An 18,713-nucleotide genomic window follows, 5' to 3' on the forward strand; every position below is an offset into this window, starting at 1 on the left:
CTGGTATGCCGTAATGCTGCGTAATTGGTTACGGTGTATTGTGTCTCTGAACAAGATACTTCATTTCGAATCTTCTCAGCGGAAATGAGTACAAACTGGATGCTGGTGAAGCCGTCGCTTGTTGTATCTATCGTATCCTGGATGTTCCCTTGGGCCAATCAATGACGGAAAGCCAAAGAGAATGTCTATCTATCCCTACTCTCCACCAAATGGATACCTAAAACAATCAGCGGCCAACAGGAAAAATAAACTCAAAACATGAGTATATATATATATATAGTTCAAAAACACAATAACAAAAAAACAAAAAAACAACAAAGTGAGGACGTGATATGGATAGTATTATTGGACGCTCAGGAAAGGAAAGAGAGAGTGTATGACGTTTCGGGCGTAGCCCTTCGTCGGAAAGATGGAAAGTTCGGAGAATGGAAGAACGGAGAAAGAGGAAAATGGTACCGATGCCCACGAGGTTATATATATATATATATATATATATATATATATATATATATAATACATATACATTTATGCTTATGTCTATAAAACATATATAAATGTATATAAATACATATGCATATATGCTTATATTTATAAAATAAATATAAATGTATATTACAATATTATAAATTATGTATGATATACATGCGTATGATATATAATTATAATAATCCTGGCTATTATAGGCACAAGGCCTGAAATTTGGGGGAGGGGATTGAGTTACTCTGCTGCTTCTACTAAATATTAGTAACACACACACGCACGCCCATATATATATATATATATATATATATATATATATATATATATATATATATACAAACGCATATGTGCACGCGCGCCTGTATGTGTGTGTTTGTTCCCCACTATTGCTTAACAACAGGTGTTGTTTTGTTTACGATTTCACCACTTAGCGGTTGGGCAGATCGTTAGAATAAATACTAGACTTTAAAAAAAAAAAAATATCAGTCAAGTAGTGGATTCGATTCGTTCGACAAAAAAACCTTCCAGGGTGTGTTCCAGCATGGCCACACTTTAATGACTCAAGCAAATGGAAGACAAAAGATGGCAGATGTCCCGCATTTTTTTTTTTTACGGATAAATTTATACAATTGATTGTCTATTTCATTTGGCAAGAGGTCACAAACTTGAAACGAAAGTATATAGTCAATAAAACCGAGTACCAGTTTATTACTGGTATTAATTTTTGCCTCCTTGAAGATATTAAAGGTAAAGCCAGTCCTGTGTAGTATTTGCAATCACAAAGTAAGTGAACATAGCTAAATACCGCAATGCTATATTTTTCGTTTTACGCTTTCTCCTACTCCAATACTTGCGTATATAGGCAAGTTATAAAACAGTATTGATTGGTTGGTGAAGTGAGCCAGTGTTACCTTCTAACAGATCGCTTCGTCCATTGCGGTTTAATATTATTGACCGTGTCTTTAGAAGCTCAGAATAAAAATAAAACACGTTACTTTCTGTCTATCTATCTGCAATATTTCTCTAGCTTAGTGGTTTATAACCTGGGAGTTTATAAACAGCTGGAGCCTAACCCTGATCCCTTGAAGACGGTTGTGAGATAAGAAAGGGGCGGCAAATATCAAGGGTGCAGCGGTCATATCTGGTTGAGGGTGGTGGGGTCTCAAAAGGAGTTATATGTTTTAGAAATAAAATATTTAAACCAGATAATATTTATATTATAAACGCATTAACAAAAATTTGGGGTCGGAATTAGAACATGGGTAACAACAAGATTGATGGGAAACTAATGCACAAAATTGGCTTCCAATTCGTTAAATTATGGGTTTTGTTTTTGAGACGAGGAACTATTCATTGGGGGTGAACCTTCGTAAAATTTTATCGATTTTCTTTTTTGGGAAAGGGTTGCTGAGCCACGTAAAGTTAAAAGTCCCTGTTCTATGCATCGGTGTGACCATCTCAACGAACAAACGCTGGTATCGATAGACGTGAGGGAAAATACCTCAGGGATTGTTCTGCATATAAAATACACGTTCCTTAGTATTTCACATATGAATATAATGGGTTGATAAAAGGTGCACTCCGTCGGTTACGACGACGAGAGTCCCAGCTGGTACGATCAACGGAACAGCCTGCTCATGAAATTAACGTGCAAGTGACTGAGCAATCCACAGACACGTGTACCCCTAACGTAGTTCTCAGGGAGATTCAGCGTGACACATAGCGTGACAAGGCTGGCCCTTTGAAATACAGGTACTACTCATTTTTGCCAGCTGAGTGGACTGGAGCAACGTGAAATAAAGTGTCTTGCTCAAGGACACAACGCGTCGCCGTGAATTGAACTCACGACCTCACGATCGTGAGCCGAATACCCTAACCACTAAGCCACGCGCCTTCACTGGGTTGATAAAAATTTAGACTAACTAAAGTTATCATTGTAATTTGCAGACAAGGACTTCTAAGGATGCTTAAAATTTGAAAGTAATAATCAAGGAGATAATTCCAATTATATAAACCAATAGGATTTTTTAGAAAAATGAAGACCATGTAGACGGGAATGGATACTGTTGTTGTTAAAAGCAGCGGTGAAAATAATGGACATATTTCGGTTTTATTAGATCTCATGAACTATTAAAGGGCCTCCGTGGATGGTGGGGTGAGAGAAGAAAGTAAATTCAAAGAGGAGAGACAAGAGATAAATGAGAGAAGAAGGCTAGGAAAAAATCACACGTGGGTTACGGTCACATGTTCTACCACGAACACATTGGGACGCGCGCGCGCACACACACACACGGCGAATGCAAGAAAGACATGAGCAGTGAGAAGATTCCAGAGGGCCGACGTTCTGTGGAGGAAGGACGAGGTGTAATGGTCAGCGCAGGACTTTGAACGCCACGTGGGCTTTGAGAGGAGAAGAGGCGAATCTGTTGAGAATATATAGGTGGGAGATGGAACGAGATCAACGAAATTCTGAAGAGCAGAAGCCACAATTACAAATGGTGTTACTCCTTGTAAGCAGCAAATCTGTAAGACAAAAAAAAATCACCGATGATCTTTTCCAAATTGTGTTAACTGGGGCATTGTAGAATAAGTGACTCAGAAAAAGAATCAGAATTATGAGATAGGTAATAGAACTGCTTCCCAGAGTGTTGTCCGCGGGTTCGAAATGTTGTCCTTCTACGTGACCGAGACCCTACTTGTTGTTGTTTGGGACTCCGTCGCTTACGGCGTCGAGGGTTCCAGTTGATCTGATCAACGGAACAGCCTGCTCGTGAAATTAACGTGCAAGTGGCTGAGTACTCCACAGACACGTGTACCCTTAACATAGTTCCCGGGGATATTCAGCGTGACACAGTGTGACAAGGCTGGCCCTTAGAAATACAGGTACAACAGACACAGGAAGAAAGAGTGAGAGAAAGTTGCGGTGAAAGAGTACAGCAGGGTTCGCCACCATCCCCTGCCGGAGCCTCGTGAAGCTTTAGGTGTTTTCGCTCAATAAACACTCACAACGCCCGGTCTGGGAATCGAAACCGCGATCCTATGACCGCGAGCGAGTCCGCTGCCCTAACCACTGGGTCATTGCGCCTCCGCACCGAGACCCTACATGACCGTTCAAAAACAAAGGACAAAAATTCGTTTCAAAGTAGAACGTCGTGAGATGCTGTTATCTAGTGATGGAAATGATGGGGTTACGCAGGGGCAGTAGGGGGAAGAATTACAGCGTCTAACTCTTCCCTTTCTTCCAACCTTCTTCAGTTTCATGGACCTGCTGTGATATTCCCTTTAAAACCTGTTCAACACTATGACAAATAAGAATTGTAGGGAAGGCGGCGAGGTGGCAGAAACGTTAGCGTGCCGGGAGAAATGCTTAGCGGCATTTCGTCTGTCTGCATGTTCTGAGTTCAAATTCCGCCGAGGTCGACTTTGTCTTTCAGCTTTTCGGGGTCGATAAATTAAGTACCAGTTGCGTACTGGAGTCGATCTAATCGACTGGCCCTACTCCCCCAAATTTCTGGCCTTGTGCCTGGAGTAGAAAAGAATAAGAATTCTATGGAAGTAAATTATTTTAGTCTTCTCATAGATAAAAAAAGAAGAAAAGCAAAATAATTTTTTTTTAAATCACAACTATTGGAGGGGGGGCTAGTATTTATCATTTGTCTAATGTGTCTTTTTTCTTGTAATTGAGAAAATCTGACTGCTATTTCTAGCAAACCGAGTATCCCATAGCGAGTCCATAAGCAATGTATGCAATGACGCAGCAAGAGTTTGTGCCACTCGGTCCTTAAGCCCCTCCCTACGCACACATATGCACGGAAAATATTACATAATATCCATAGAAAGAAAATGCTGCCTCCAAAGTGTCCTTGTGTCAAATTCGATCAATAATTACTAGTTCTTACTATGTTATAAGGGAAATAACTCTATCTGAAAATTGCATCTAAATGACGAACATATTCTTAATGAAAATCTATAACGTGTGTAGTACGGGATCTGTAGCTCTAGCTACAGGGGGTTTTTTTTGCAATAATACACACGTGCATATATTTATCTGTTACTTGTTTCAGTCATTTGATTGCGGTCATGATGGAGCAATGCCGTGCAGAATTGTTTTGTCGGATGAGTCTAATCCAGCACTTAATTTTTTTTGCTAAGCCTGGTACTTATTCTACCGAACCGCTAAGTTACAAGGACGCCTACACACCAACACCGGTTGCCACGCGTTGGGTGTCTGTGTGACAAACACAGACGCACACACACATATATATAAGATGTACTGGGGTAGATTCGTTTGAGTAATATTCTACAAGGCGGTGCTCCAACAAGGCCACAATCTAATATGATTAAACAAAAGATATATATATATATATACACACACACACATCTGTATGTCTTTGTGTTTGTCCTTACCACCAGCACCACTGCTTCACAACTAACTGGTGTTGGTTTATTTCCGTCCCGTAGCAGAGATGTTCGACATAAGAAACCAATAAGTACCAAAATAAGTAATGGAGATGATTTGTCCGAAAAAAAAAAAGCATCCAGACTGGTGCCCCAGTATGGCTGCAGACCAATGAGTGAAACAAGTAAAAGATAGAAGATATAAAAACTAGCAATTAGACAGGATAATACCGTCAAAGACATTTAACTGTTGTCGATCAATACATAAACTCTACGAGGCGATGTGTGGTGGTTCACCAAATGTGTTGATATATTGCAATCCACAGCTGAATTATTAATTAATTTCAACGATGCATGAAAGTTAATCGTACTTTCTATGTTCATCATATTATTATGCTGTCAGATCAATTTGTTCGTCTTTATATATATATATATATATATATATATATATATATATATATATATATATATATATATATATATATATATATATATATTTGTATATGTCAGACCATCGTCATAGATCTCAACGAAAAGAAGTAAAATTTATTCAAATTTCAAAAGCGATAAATAAAAATTGTAGAAAGTATATAGCTACAAAAAAAATCCATAAAATACTACGATAATAAATTGTTCGTGCTATTTCAAATAAACATTAGAAAGGATTAAAATTAATAGAAAAAGACGAATTTATCAAATAACCTATTAAAATAAATGGACATACTGACACAAGTGTGTTACCTCGATTTGTTTCCTCATAACTTCCACAAAAATGGATATTTTCTAATGAAATTTTCAATAAATACCTTTCTGGTGGTGTATATTACGATCATATCAAAGTTTACGTTGGAAAAAAATAACTGATGAACTCGCATACAAACGTAACATAAATACTGATTCACATCACAAAATGAAACTTGGTCAGTATCTGTGTACGAGCCTACCATTTTTTTTTTTTTTTTCAAGTTAAATTCTGGTGTAATCGTACTATACACCATCTGAAAAGTATTTACAGAAAATTTCAAAAAAAAAAAAAATATCCATTTTTCGGAAAGTTATGAGGTAACAATACCAATTCGGGTGGATTTTTCTGAAATCATCTTCCTATCCGCGAAAAAAAAAAAAAAAAAACATTTTCACAACAAATTTCGATATATTCGGAATTTACACCACCTGAAGCATGTCTGTAGAAAATTTCATTTAAAAATATCCATTTTTCTGGGAGGAAACAAAGTCGGTGGGGATACATACTTGTGTGTATGCCAACAAATATCCTGTATGACATTTCTTTCAGTCAGTTAATCGATATTAATGATGTTGCATACAGTTCTCACATGCATTCATCATATAACAAGGTAAACCACTTTTTCTCGACATAAACGATTTTGCAACAAACTTGCAATTTCAAAGAAATCAATAAAAGTCTCCCAGTTTCATTTCATTACCGAGTTTAATTAATTAGTACTACAGAAAATTATTTTACTTTCATTTTATTGTATCGACCTCAGTGGTTTTAATTCCTGGATCATATCATAAAACCAAAACATCGTGTAATCAAGTAAGAAAACACGCCACTCGCGTTTATCCGGTTGGAGGAATAACTTGGAATTATTGTAAATACAGCTGTTGAATAATCTTGAATGTGTACGAAACTATAAATTGTTGGAGAGCCATGGTCCGTGGAATTTTAGAGTTTCGTCCCTTGATGAACACGTAGTCTGCGACGACGGCAGATTATGTTGAACTCCACTTTCATTGTTTTGTTTCTCTCTGACATTGGACTGTGGTCATGCTAGGGAAACACACCGACCCCAGTACTTACTATTTCTCAAGTTCGGTACTTATACCAAAGTTCTCTTTGCTGAACCGCTCGGTTACAGCAACGTTCTCAAGCGGCTGGAGAAGATGAGAGGTTGTTGGCACTCCGTCGCTTACGACGTCGAGGGTTCCAGTTGATCTGATCAACGGAACAGCCTGCTCATGAAATTAACGTGCAAGTGGCTGAGCACTCCATAGACACGTGTACCCTTAACGTAGTCCTCGGGGAGATTCAGCGTGACACAGAGTGTGACAAGGCTGGCCCCTTTGAATTACAGGTACAACAGAAACAGGAACAAAGAGTGAGAGAAAGTTGTGGTGGAAGAGTACAGCAGGGTTCGCCACCATCCCCTGCCGGAGCCTCGTGGAGTTTTAGGTGTTTTCGCTCAATAAACACTCACAACGCCCTGTCTGGGAATCGAAACTGCGATCCTACGACCTCGACTCTGCTGCCCTAACCACTGGGCCATTGTGCCTCCACTATGTTGAGTGCACTGAGATCACATTGACCATTCTTCTCTATGCTTTCTGGTCTACCTATACATCAAATAGTTCTTTAAAAAAAAAAAATACAAAAAAAGAAAATGACTTTCTAGCATAAACTATAATATTGATATCTCTCTATATAATAATAATAATAATAATAATAATAATAATAATAATAATAATAATGATAATAATTAAAAACAGAAACAATTCCTATCATAGTAGGTGCCTTAGGTATAATAAAAAAATATTCAGACAAATACATAACAAAAACACCAGGACTTACAAATATATATAACATACAGAAAATTGCACTACTGGGTACTGCACACATTCTACGCAAAACACTTTCAATACAGTAAACATAAGAGCACCACAGCAAACCACAGCACATACCCAAGGCGCACAGAGCTGCGCTCGGTAGTGAAGTGAAAGCACTTTATAAAAATAAAACTACTGAACAATAATAATAATAATAATAATAATATATAAATATATGCATTTGCCTTTGTGTCCCCACCACCATCACTTGACAGCTTTTGTTGGTATATTTACCTCCCCATAACTTAGCGGTTCGGCAAAAGAGACTGATAGAATATACACTAAGTGTACAAACTTGTGCTCCATCATGTCTTCAGTCTGAACCAAATAAAATAAAAGAAACAAATGAAAGGCCTAGGAAGACATGAGATGAGGCGGTGAAGCATGATCTTCGAATGCTGGGTCTCATTGAGGTGATGACAAGGGATTGAGACCTTTGGCAGTTTGCTGTGCATGAGAAGACTCATTAAGCCAAGTGAAATTGTAGTTACCGGTGTCGGTAACATGTTAGAAGGCACTCGTGCCAGTGACATGAAAGTGGCACCCATGCTGGTGACTTGTAGAAGCACCCATTACACTTTTGTAGTTGTTGATGTTAGGAAGGGCCTCCAGCCATAGAAACCATGCCAAATCGGACTGGAACCTGGTACAGCTCTCCAGCTTACTTGTCCTGGTCAAGCCATCTAACCCATGCCAGCATGGAAAACAGATGCTAAATGATGATGATGATGTATTAGACCTTTTTTGTAGGTTTTTGTGATATTGTTACTCTTTTACGTCATTTGACTGTGGCCATGCTGGAGCACTGCCTTTAGTCGAGCAAATCGACCCCAGGACTTATTCTTTGTAAGGCTTGTACTTATTCTATCGGTCTCTTTTGCTGAACCGCTAAGCTACGGGGATATAAACACACCAGCATCGGTTGTGAAGTGATGTTGGGGGGACAAACACAGACACACAAACATATACACACACACATACATACATATATATATATATATATATATATACGATGGCTTCTTTCAGTTTCCGTCTACCAAATCCACTCACAAGGCTTTGGTTGGCCCGATGCTATAGTAGAAGACACTTGCCCAAGGTGACATGCAGTGGGACTGAACCCGGAACCATGTGGTTCGTAAGCAAGCTACTTACCACACAACCACTCCTACGCCTATGTTAGAAAAAAGTTTTAAATTAAATTAAATTATCATTTCATAATTTTTTTTTTGTCATATAAAAAGATGGACACATGTGACTGGAAAGATTGATAGTTCTTAAGTTTCTGTAGAAGGTCTTGGAAATTATTTGAATAATTTCTAAATTTTTACTTAATCATACAAAGTAAAGTTGGTTTGAAGTGTCTGTAATGACTTGTTCTTTTGAAAACATTTAACTGCAACAGGTGTTGAGGTTCCAGCTTGAGAATTTAGATGTTTTGAAGTAGTATAACCCCTTCAGTCACTTAGTTTAATATATTGGACAAGTTTGCATCATAAATTACAAAACAAATATAAATTATAATTAAGCTGAGTCACAGTTACCAATTCATCGGACACCTCTAAAACTCATATATAACCAAGACCAAGTGATTCTGACTCAGTGTTTGCTCACAAGTCATAGAGGATGGCTGCATTTTCACGTAAATCTCACAGATGTAAGTAAATTGGTATTTTTTTTACCTAGTGTTAGCATACTTTTTATTTATCCATGCCAAAAATTAAGCATATTGAATTTTGAACAATGTTTATAATTAAAAAAAAAAAAAGACTTCAATGTTTATTCAACGAAACAAACTTTTTTAGTCTGTCCAACAGATTGGACAACATGACTTTTTACTCTTTTACTTGTTTCAGTCATTTGACTGTGGCCATGCTCGAGCAAATCGACCCCAGGACTTATTCTTTGTTAGCCTAGTACTTATTCTATCGTTCTCTTTTGCTGAACCGCTAGGTTACGAGGACGTAAACACACCAGCATCGGTTGTCAAGCGATGTTGAGGGGGGGACAAACACACACACAACCATATACACACACATACATATATATATACATATATACGACTGGCTTCTTTCAGTTTCCGTCTACCAAATCCACTCACAAGGCTTTGGTTGGCCCGAGGCCATAGTAGAAAACACTTGCCCAAAGTGCCACGCAGTGGGACTGAACCCAGAACCATGTGGTTGGTATGAAAAATGTAAAAAAGCACTATATTTGAAGAGAGATACTACCTGTTTTGTATTGTATCATAAAAAGATTGAATAGTGCTGCCTAAGCAATATTGTCCAATATATAGGACACTTTTGCTATCAGGTGTACAAATTTCTTTAAAAATTTACCCAGTGTGTTATTTACCTGTATTTTGGTATAAATAAAAAATGAAAATTAAAAAATAGATATTCTTTTTTACCTGTGACTAAAGAGGATAGCGTTATCCCTTATCATCATTGCTCCTAGGTCTGTTCTCACCTGCAGTCAGTACCTGTCACAAACACCCCCAATAATGCATCAATATAGCTGATGATGCTCTTGTGACAAAGACATATAGGACTCATAGAAGATTCCTTCAGGACTTATAGATCATAAGGAGTTCTACTGATTCATTAGTGTGTGAACATGACATGATGTCAAGTCAAATCAGTTCCTTTATTGAGGGTTAAATCAGCCCTCTGCTTCAAAGGTAAACTTGAGAGCTGGAGACGAGCAGAATAAACTGTAAATAAACCAGAAGGCAACTGTAAACCATATCTGTTATAATCTCTCACAAAAGAAGTCATGTATCAGACTTTTGCAGCATGGTCAATAACCTTGACGCCAGAGGGCATGGTACATGAAGAGAAAGAGAGGGATATATATATATATATATATATATATATATATATATAAATATATATAGTTTTAGGGAAAAGAACCAAGGTTCATGAACTCATTGAGTTTTTACCTGTAATTTTGGATTTTATCCCTAATATTATTATTATTATATATATATATATATATATATATATATATATATATATATAAGTGGTAGGTTTGCCTCGATCCTTCAGGGGTAGTCTGAAGCATCCAAGCAACCAGGAGATGTTTAAATATGGAACGCCCTCTTCCCAAGACGGTACCCATACAGTTGATCCCCAGGAGTGCCTCCGGATTTAAACAGGCTATCTAGTCCAACGAAAATGCTTTTTCTTGTATTTGTTGCTCCATTCTCTAAGTAATGGTGTTGCCATCCGGTTTCACCAGTCCTCAGTCAAATCGTCCAACCCATGCTAGCATGGAAAGCGGACGTTAAACGATGATGATGATGATGATGATATATATAAATTATAATACAGGGTATCAAGAGATACCACCACGCTGAAAAAATAACAGTCAAATCCTGACTCTAAAACCACAATAAATGTCCGCATGGCACGATTAGCGAAGCCGAAGACCAAATAAACCAGTAAAATAAAGATAATTCCAAATCCTGGATTTCTGGCTTTGCATAAATAATAATGCTCTGCCTTCATCAGTGGAATATACTCCAGTACATAAATACAAATACATGTATATAAACAGTATACTTACATATACGGATGTATACATACATATATATGCACGTATGCACACGACTAGCTTAAATAGCCCGCCTAAACAACCTTTCGTGCGATCCGGACAGAATCGCGCTGATATTCTGTCCGGATCGCATGAAAGGTTGTTTAGGCGGGCTATTTAAGCTAGTCGTGTGCATACGTGCATATATATGTATGTATATGTCCGTATATGTAAGTATACTGTTTATATACATGTATTTGTATTTATGTACTGGAGTATATTCCACTGATGAAGGCAGAGCATTATTATTTATGCAAAGCCAGAAATCCAGGATTTGGAATTATCTTTATTTTACTGGTTTATTTGGTCTTCGTCTTCTCTAATCGTGCCATGCGGACATTTATTGTGGTTTTAGAGTCAGGATTTGACTGCTATTTTTCAGCTTGGTGGTATCTCTTGATACCCTGTATTATAATTTTAAATAATTATTACCTTTGATGGTTTTTATTCCCATGCTGACCACTTGATAAGATCAATATTTAAATATCGATCTTATCCTTATTTATATAAATATATATATATATATATATGTATATATATATATATATATATATATATATATATATATATATATATATATACAAGAAATGAGGGCAGGGAATCGTCAATTAATAATAGAATTAAAGTGCCTTTCTTATCGTTGATTTTTGGTGTCGCATGGCCAAGGATTACCGTGAATTTTTTTAGAGACACTTTCAAATTTATCAGAATATTTGGGCTGAAGATTGGAATAGTGAAATTTTCATTCACTTAACCATGAAACGATTCGTGCCCAATTAACTAAAGGCTTGTTTTGTTTGTGCTTTTCCCTCCGGTTTTTTGTTCTATGTGTGCCATAGATATCGCCATCCGTTTTAGAGAAAAATTTGTAGTTTAGAATCAGTAGTTCTTTGACTGCTATTTCTAAATTTTCAGTATGGTGGAGAAGCAACTCAATTGCTAATCCCTTATATTTATGATATATATATATATATATATATATATATATATATATATATATATATATATATATATATATATATATATATATGTATGTATATGTATATATATATATATATATATATATATATACGCCAGGGCCACCTGACTGGCTCCTTTGCTGGTGGCATGTAAAAGGCACCATCCGAATGTGGCTCATGCCAGTACACCCCTGACTGGCTTGTAAAAGGCACTATCTGATCATGATTGATGCCAGGCTCGCCTGACTGGCTCCTGTGCTGGTGGCACATAAAAAGCACCCACCACACTCTCGGAGTGGTTGGCATTAGGAAGGTCATGCAGCTGTAGAAACATTGCCAGATCAGACTGGAGTCTGGTGCAGCCACTGGCTCTCCAGACATCAGTCAAACCGTCCAACCCATGCTAGCAAGGAAAACAGACATTAAACGATAATAATGATGATGTGCAAAACGACTTAAACAAATGAAAGAATAAAAAAAAAGAATGTTCCGTGATGGTAAAATCGACAAAAAAAAGTGTACTCCATATGGTGAGAGATAGTCTTTCCATTGTAGTTATTAAATAATATATAAATATATATAAAAATATATACACCTAAACACACACCACGACAAAAAAAATGAATACTATAAATGAATTAACTTTATTTCAACAACAATTGGTCGGTCCTTCTACAGAAATAACTCTAAGCTATGACGAAATAAGTGCCTGTTAATTAGTATTGTTGATATCATTAACAGTGCCTTCTTAAAACGTAGCTTTCCTCTTCGTGTTTACGAATCAACGTCATTAATTTCGGAAAAAATTTACCGTTGTCACTGCGCATGCGTATAGGAAGTCTTCTTTAGTTTTTAACAATTTACGTTCGAGAAACAGGTAATTGTCATAAATTTCTCATTTATATTTTAGTTATATCTATTTTACATGAATTTTTTGACTTTGATCTCGATCATATTTTAAAATAGTAATTGTCTTACACTGAAAATTCCTATTGTGTATTTTATTTCCTTTGTTAATCTTCATTTTTTCGTAGCCTCCTTCATAAGCCCATGTTAACCAACACTCTAATCTGATTGTCTCGTTGGGTTTTCTTTAACGGAATTTTCTCTGTTGTGAGTAAACAATCGGGTCTGGTCCCTGAGTTTAAGATACCTTCATCTCTCCTTCACACCCTTCCGTCGACGTAGGGGTCTCTGTGGATTGTCCTTTCCCGCTAATTAAGCTATGAAAACCATTGGAAATCCACTTCTTATACTTTCATTATACATTATTTCCATTATGTTCTCAGATCAAATCCCACCGAAGTCAGCGTTGCTTTTTTCATCATCCCAAGGGTTGATAAAATGAAATATTGGCGAGATCGTCGAAATATTAACCAAGTACTTTAATCGATATATCCTTCATTGTTTCTGTTCTAAAATTTGAGTACTTGTGCAAGACATCATGATTTTTCCCTAATTCCCAGTTGTATATACACATATCGCATGCGGGGTGTATATATATATATATATATATATATAATAATATTAGGGATAAAATCCAAAATTACAGGTAAAAACTCAATTAAAATCAATTTATTAAAAATTAAAATTAAATTAAGCTTCACACAGTAAAATATATATAAATATATAGTTTTATATATAGTGTTAGTGGATTTTCATCGATGAGTTCATGAACCTTGGTTCTTTTCCCTAAAACATAGTTTTAGGGAAAAGAACCAAGGTTCATGAACTCATCCACTGTCACATATAGAAAATTAATAAGTAAAAGCACAATGAATAAGTATAATATAATACAAAGTAAATATCATATGATAAAGATAATAAATATGATGGATATATATATATATATACCCACACACATATTTATATACACACACACACACAGATCCATAGATTTGTTTCATCCAAACAATCAATTCCTTCAGATAAATCTGAAAGAAAATTATGTAATTCTTTCATAACTACACATCTTAATACTAGACATCCAATATGTTGCACTTATTTTTCTTTTAATATCATATAAATTTTGAAAATGGTTAAGTAAAACATCTTTGAATATACATCTTAATTCTGGTGATGTTGATTAACTGATATTTCAAAATATTCTTTCGTATTATGAAATCTTGATTGCAATTCGAGACAATATATTCCTAATTATTTCTAAAATTTATGACTATATTTCTTTTGGCTATCTTACAGTTAAAAATCCAGAATACAAAAAGATTTTTTTTTTTTAAATTGTAAATAAAACGTCTGATTTTCTTGCGGATGCTGGAAAAACTTAAGTATTTCCAAACGATCGCCTATGTTTAAAGGTGTTCCAGTCACGACCATCCTGTCTTTCAAAAGCGTTCTAACCTTGGCTGCATAGTCTTTTTTTTTTTTTTAAGTGTGAAAAATTTCTTATTTCATCAATTTTTGATTCAACCGGAATTAGAATTTTGCCACAGAATTTATTATTTTTTTTTTTTTCGTTTTGTAAAAGCTGACTCGGAAATGCAAAGTTTCTGTGTCCATCCACTGCTAAATCAATATGAAATATGTGTTATTTCTAAAACTTTTATTTGAATACGCACTGTTTTATGTATTTGAAAGAGCACTCACTGTCAGATGTACTAAAACTCTGAAATTTTTACTTAGAATGCAACAACTCGATAGAATTATCGAAAATTTCAGAAATCGTAATTTAAGATACAAAAGATTTTTCACTACGAAACAAAACTTTTAACTTAAAAAATAAAACTTCAAAAAACCAGCTTCATTTTAAAATGAATTTAAAATTGTATGTATAAAATATCTTCATTTGAAGACATAATTTTCTTTTGTAAATGAAATGAAATTCACAGATAAGTATTTCTTTCTTTAGTACGTTTCGTTTTCTCCATATTGGTTTTTATGAAAGTTTAGTTTCCGTTTGAATCGCACAATGAATTATGAGTTTGGTCGTAGCGTTTTATGCGTGAGATTTTAATGACAAAATCCCTGTCATACAGCAGCATTTCTTTTTTACAGTCAAGTCTTATGGGTTACATGCTGTTCCTTGTTTCAGTCGTTGAACTGTGGCCATGCTGGAGGACTCCTTTGAAGAGTTTAATCCGGTGGTTCTCAACCTGTGGTCCGCAAAGATAGTACTGGGGGTTTGTGAGCTAAATTCAAAATTTCATATATAAAGGATAACCACATTAAAAGGGGTCCGTGGGAAAACTTATTTAAATAAAAGGAGTCCTTGGTAGTGAAAAGCCCTTCAAAGTGGTTCTCATTCGTGGTCCATATAAAGCAGGGGTTCCCAACCGGGGTCCACAGAAGCTTTAAGAAGGTCTAGGAGTAAAAAATTGTAATTTGTGAGCCCATATATAAATTTTGTTCACTAGGAGTGGCATGTGTATTTATCCGGAATTTATGTTACGAATATAACGAAATTGCGTCATTGTTAGTTTTTACTAAAACACAAATTTCATTTCAAAAATTTACATGTGCATATATATATATATATATATATATGGGGTCCACAGATTATAAGATAGCTCTCAGGAGGTCCATAAGCAAAATAAAGTTGGGAACCCTTGATATAGGGTTTAGAAGTATAATTGAATTTTTTTTTTTAACATCGAATGGTTATGGGGGTCAGGTAGAGGAAAATACGAATCAAAAGGGTCCATAGGAAAAACTGGTTGAGAAACCCCGATTTAACCAAACAGATTGGCCCTAGTACATTTTTTTAAGGTCGGATTCTTCTATCGGTCCTTTTCACCAAGGCCTCGAAGTTACGCGGACATAAACATTTCAAGCGGTTGGGGCATACACACACACACACATACACACATATATATATATATGTATATATACATAAATAAGAAGGAATTATACACAGTTTCCGCCTACCAAATTCCTTTACAAGGCCATGGTCTTTACGGGGCTACTGTGGAAGACACTTTCCCATGGTGTTGTGCAGTGAGATTGAACGCACAACCATGTGGTTGCAAAACAAGCGAGCTTCTTAAAATCACATCTGTTTGTATAATGTATAGCTGGATTTATACTGCCTCTCAGAACTAATAATAATAATAATAATCCTTTCAGCACAAGGCTGAAATTTTGTGGGACGTGACCAGTCAATTACATCAAACTCAGTGTTTCACTAGTACTTTATTTATCGACCCCAAAAGAGTGAAAGGCAAAGTCAAACTCAGCAGAATTTGAACTCAAAATGTGAAGACAGACAAAATACCGCTAAGCAGTTCGCCTGGCGTGCCAATGATTCTGCCAGCTCGACGCTTTAATAATGATGATAATAATAGTAACGAGCACTCAGAGAGCACAAACCTCCGTCAAGGCAACACCAACCTCCTTTCAGCGATTAGCAGGAGATGAGTTTTAAAATAAGAATATCTGAAATAAACTAGTTTGCTCTCACAAATGAGAATACTGAAAATGAACCCCACTGCTCTCAAAAATTAAATAAAAAACAGGAAAAATTATTCAAAATCCTTGTCCGCTACTGGATCAATCCCAAACTCTAATCAGTTTGTGCCAGTCATGAGGCCAAATATCCCTGAAAGTTTCGTCCGAATCCATCCAGCGGTTCTTGAGGTATCTTGTCCACCGACAAACAAACAAACACGACTGAAAACAATAATACTTTCTACTATAGGCACAAGGCCTGAAATTTGGTGGGAGGGGACCAGTCAATTACATCGACCCCAGTGTTTCACTGGTACTTTATTTATCGACCCCGAAAGAATGAAAGGCAAAGTCGACCCTGGCGGTATTTCGACTCAGGATGCGAAGACAGACAAAATACCGCTAAACAATTCACCTGGCGTGCTAACGATTCTGTCAGCTCACCGCCTTGATAATAATAATAATAGTAATAAAAGGTGTCTGTGTGTGTGTGTGTGATTATGAATAAAATGATTTTGATCAACTGCTGGATTCTAGCTGACCTTTGGCCAGTCAACAAAAACAAATAGTGACAGATTTGTATGTATGATATCATAGCATAAATGCTAGATAAAACCAAATACAATTCTCATAAGTTTCATTTGAGTCATTAGGCTGCGGCAATGCTGGGGCAGCGCCTTGAAGGGTTTAGTTGAGCATATCAATTTTATGGATGTAAACAAACCAACAGTGGTTGTGAAGCAGGAGGGGAAGCAGTGGACAAACACTAAGATGCACATGTATGTGACAGGCTTTCATAGATTTTTGCCCATAAAATTCATTCAGAAAGCGTTGGTTAACCCAGGGGCTGTTGTAGAAGGGGTCTTGACCTAAAACTGTAGTTGCGAAGCAAATTTCTTAACCACATGTTTATACTTGTGCCTATAAATGAATTTGATTGTTAACCCAGGTTAACCCTGTTGAAATTTGGAAGATACTTATATGAATAGGGATAACATACATACGGAAGCGTCCAGTTAACTTTTATTGCAGTAAATAAACCAAATACAATTTGCCCTGCAGTGAGATTGAACCCAAAAACTACATGATTGAGGAGCAAATTTAGGGTATGACCTTGAGATGAAATTTTTACTCCAAAATAGATGAGTTGGTCATGGTTGGAACAGTTTTAAAGGAAGCAGGGCATTCAGGAATATGAATGTGGAGTTCCTTTGATCATCAGGGTGTTTAGGCTGGAGTTGCTATTTTTCTTAGAAATAAGGTATTAAACCTGGTCCTATGTTTATATTTTAAACACATTTTCAAAAAGTATTTTAGCTGAGATTAGAATAGGATTTAGGCATTGTTACCAGTGAGCAGCAATGTAACTGATGATAAATTGCTTTGCAAAAGTAAACTCTGTTTGATTAAAATAACCTGGTGTGAGTTTTTTTTTTTTGGAAGGTGGATGGCATTTGTAAAAATGTATTTGGTGAAAGAGGGCACTGACCTAAATAGATGGTTGAAAAACCCTTTGGTTCAATGGATTTATTTTTGCCATTGCATTAAAGTTTTTTTTTTATTTCATTCTCTTCCTTTCGCTGAATATAAGAGAAAAAGAAATGATGTCTTGCTGTTTGATATCTATTGCAGTCAAAATGTCTGGTACTGACCATTCTCGAAGCCCTTATGAACAAGGAGAGTTAGCTTCTAGTCCAGAAAGACATATGTTGGATCCAGATGATGAAGATGAGGAGGACGACGATGACAAGCAGAGCCTAGTTTCTTTTTCAGTGCATTCAAAAGAAGCCCTTGACGAAGACGACTATCTTAAAGACAAGTAAGTTTTTGGAAACTAATGTTAATATGTTAGCCATTGAGCACAAAAACAAGATGTGAAGGTGGCGAACTGGCAGAAACGTTAGCACGCCGGACGAAATGCTTATCGGTACTTCGTCTGCTGCTACTTTCTGAGTTCAGATTCTGCCATGGTCGGCTTTGCCTTTCATCCTTTCGGGGTTGATAAATTAAGTACCAGTTACGCACTGGGGTCGATGTAATCGACTTAATTCCTTTGTCTGTCCTTGTTTGTCCCCTCTATGTTTAGCCCCTTGTGGGCAATAAAGAAATAAGGTGTCATGGTTTGCGGGCGGTGGGGTGAGTTTTTAACAAATGTTGTTTCTGTGTAATGCTTAAAGTGAAGGGAAAGAACTTTGGTGTTTCAGACACTAGTCCTTCATTAGAATAAAAAAATTTTTAAAATGAACGAGGAAAGGT

At 36.3% G+C, this 18,713-nt stretch overlaps 1 protein-coding gene across 10 annotated transcripts in view; it reads left to right on the forward strand.

The window, feature by feature from the left end:
• The first annotated feature begins 9,040 nt into the window (after nt 1-9,040).
• Nucleotides 9,041-18,713, forward strand: part of LOC106872191 (cyclin-dependent kinase 11B-like) — a 72,916-nt gene continuing 63,243 nt past the window's right edge. For 4 of the 10 annotated variants that reach the window (XM_089357863.1, XM_089357866.1, XM_089357868.1 and 1 more), the window contains exons 1-2: nt 12,901-12,930; nt 18,090-18,276. In XM_089357863.1, coding sequence (XP_089213989.1) covers nt 18,095-18,276 — 182 coding nt within the window. In that variant the 5' untranslated portion in view covers nt 12,901-12,930; nt 18,090-18,094. Of the gene's footprint in view, nt 9,158-12,900; nt 12,931-13,339; nt 13,434-18,089; nt 18,277-18,713 lie in introns of those variants that run through there. The other 6 variants (XM_089357862.1, XM_089357870.1, XM_089357865.1 and 3 more) reach the window with 5 other exon arrangements.

Source organism: Octopus bimaculoides, chromosome 9 (genome assembly GCF_046866305.1).
Source record: "Octopus bimaculoides isolate indiv1 chromosome 9, ASM4686630v1, whole genome shotgun sequence".
Lineage (NCBI taxonomy): Eukaryota > Metazoa > Mollusca > Cephalopoda > Octopoda > Octopodidae > Octopus > Octopus bimaculoides.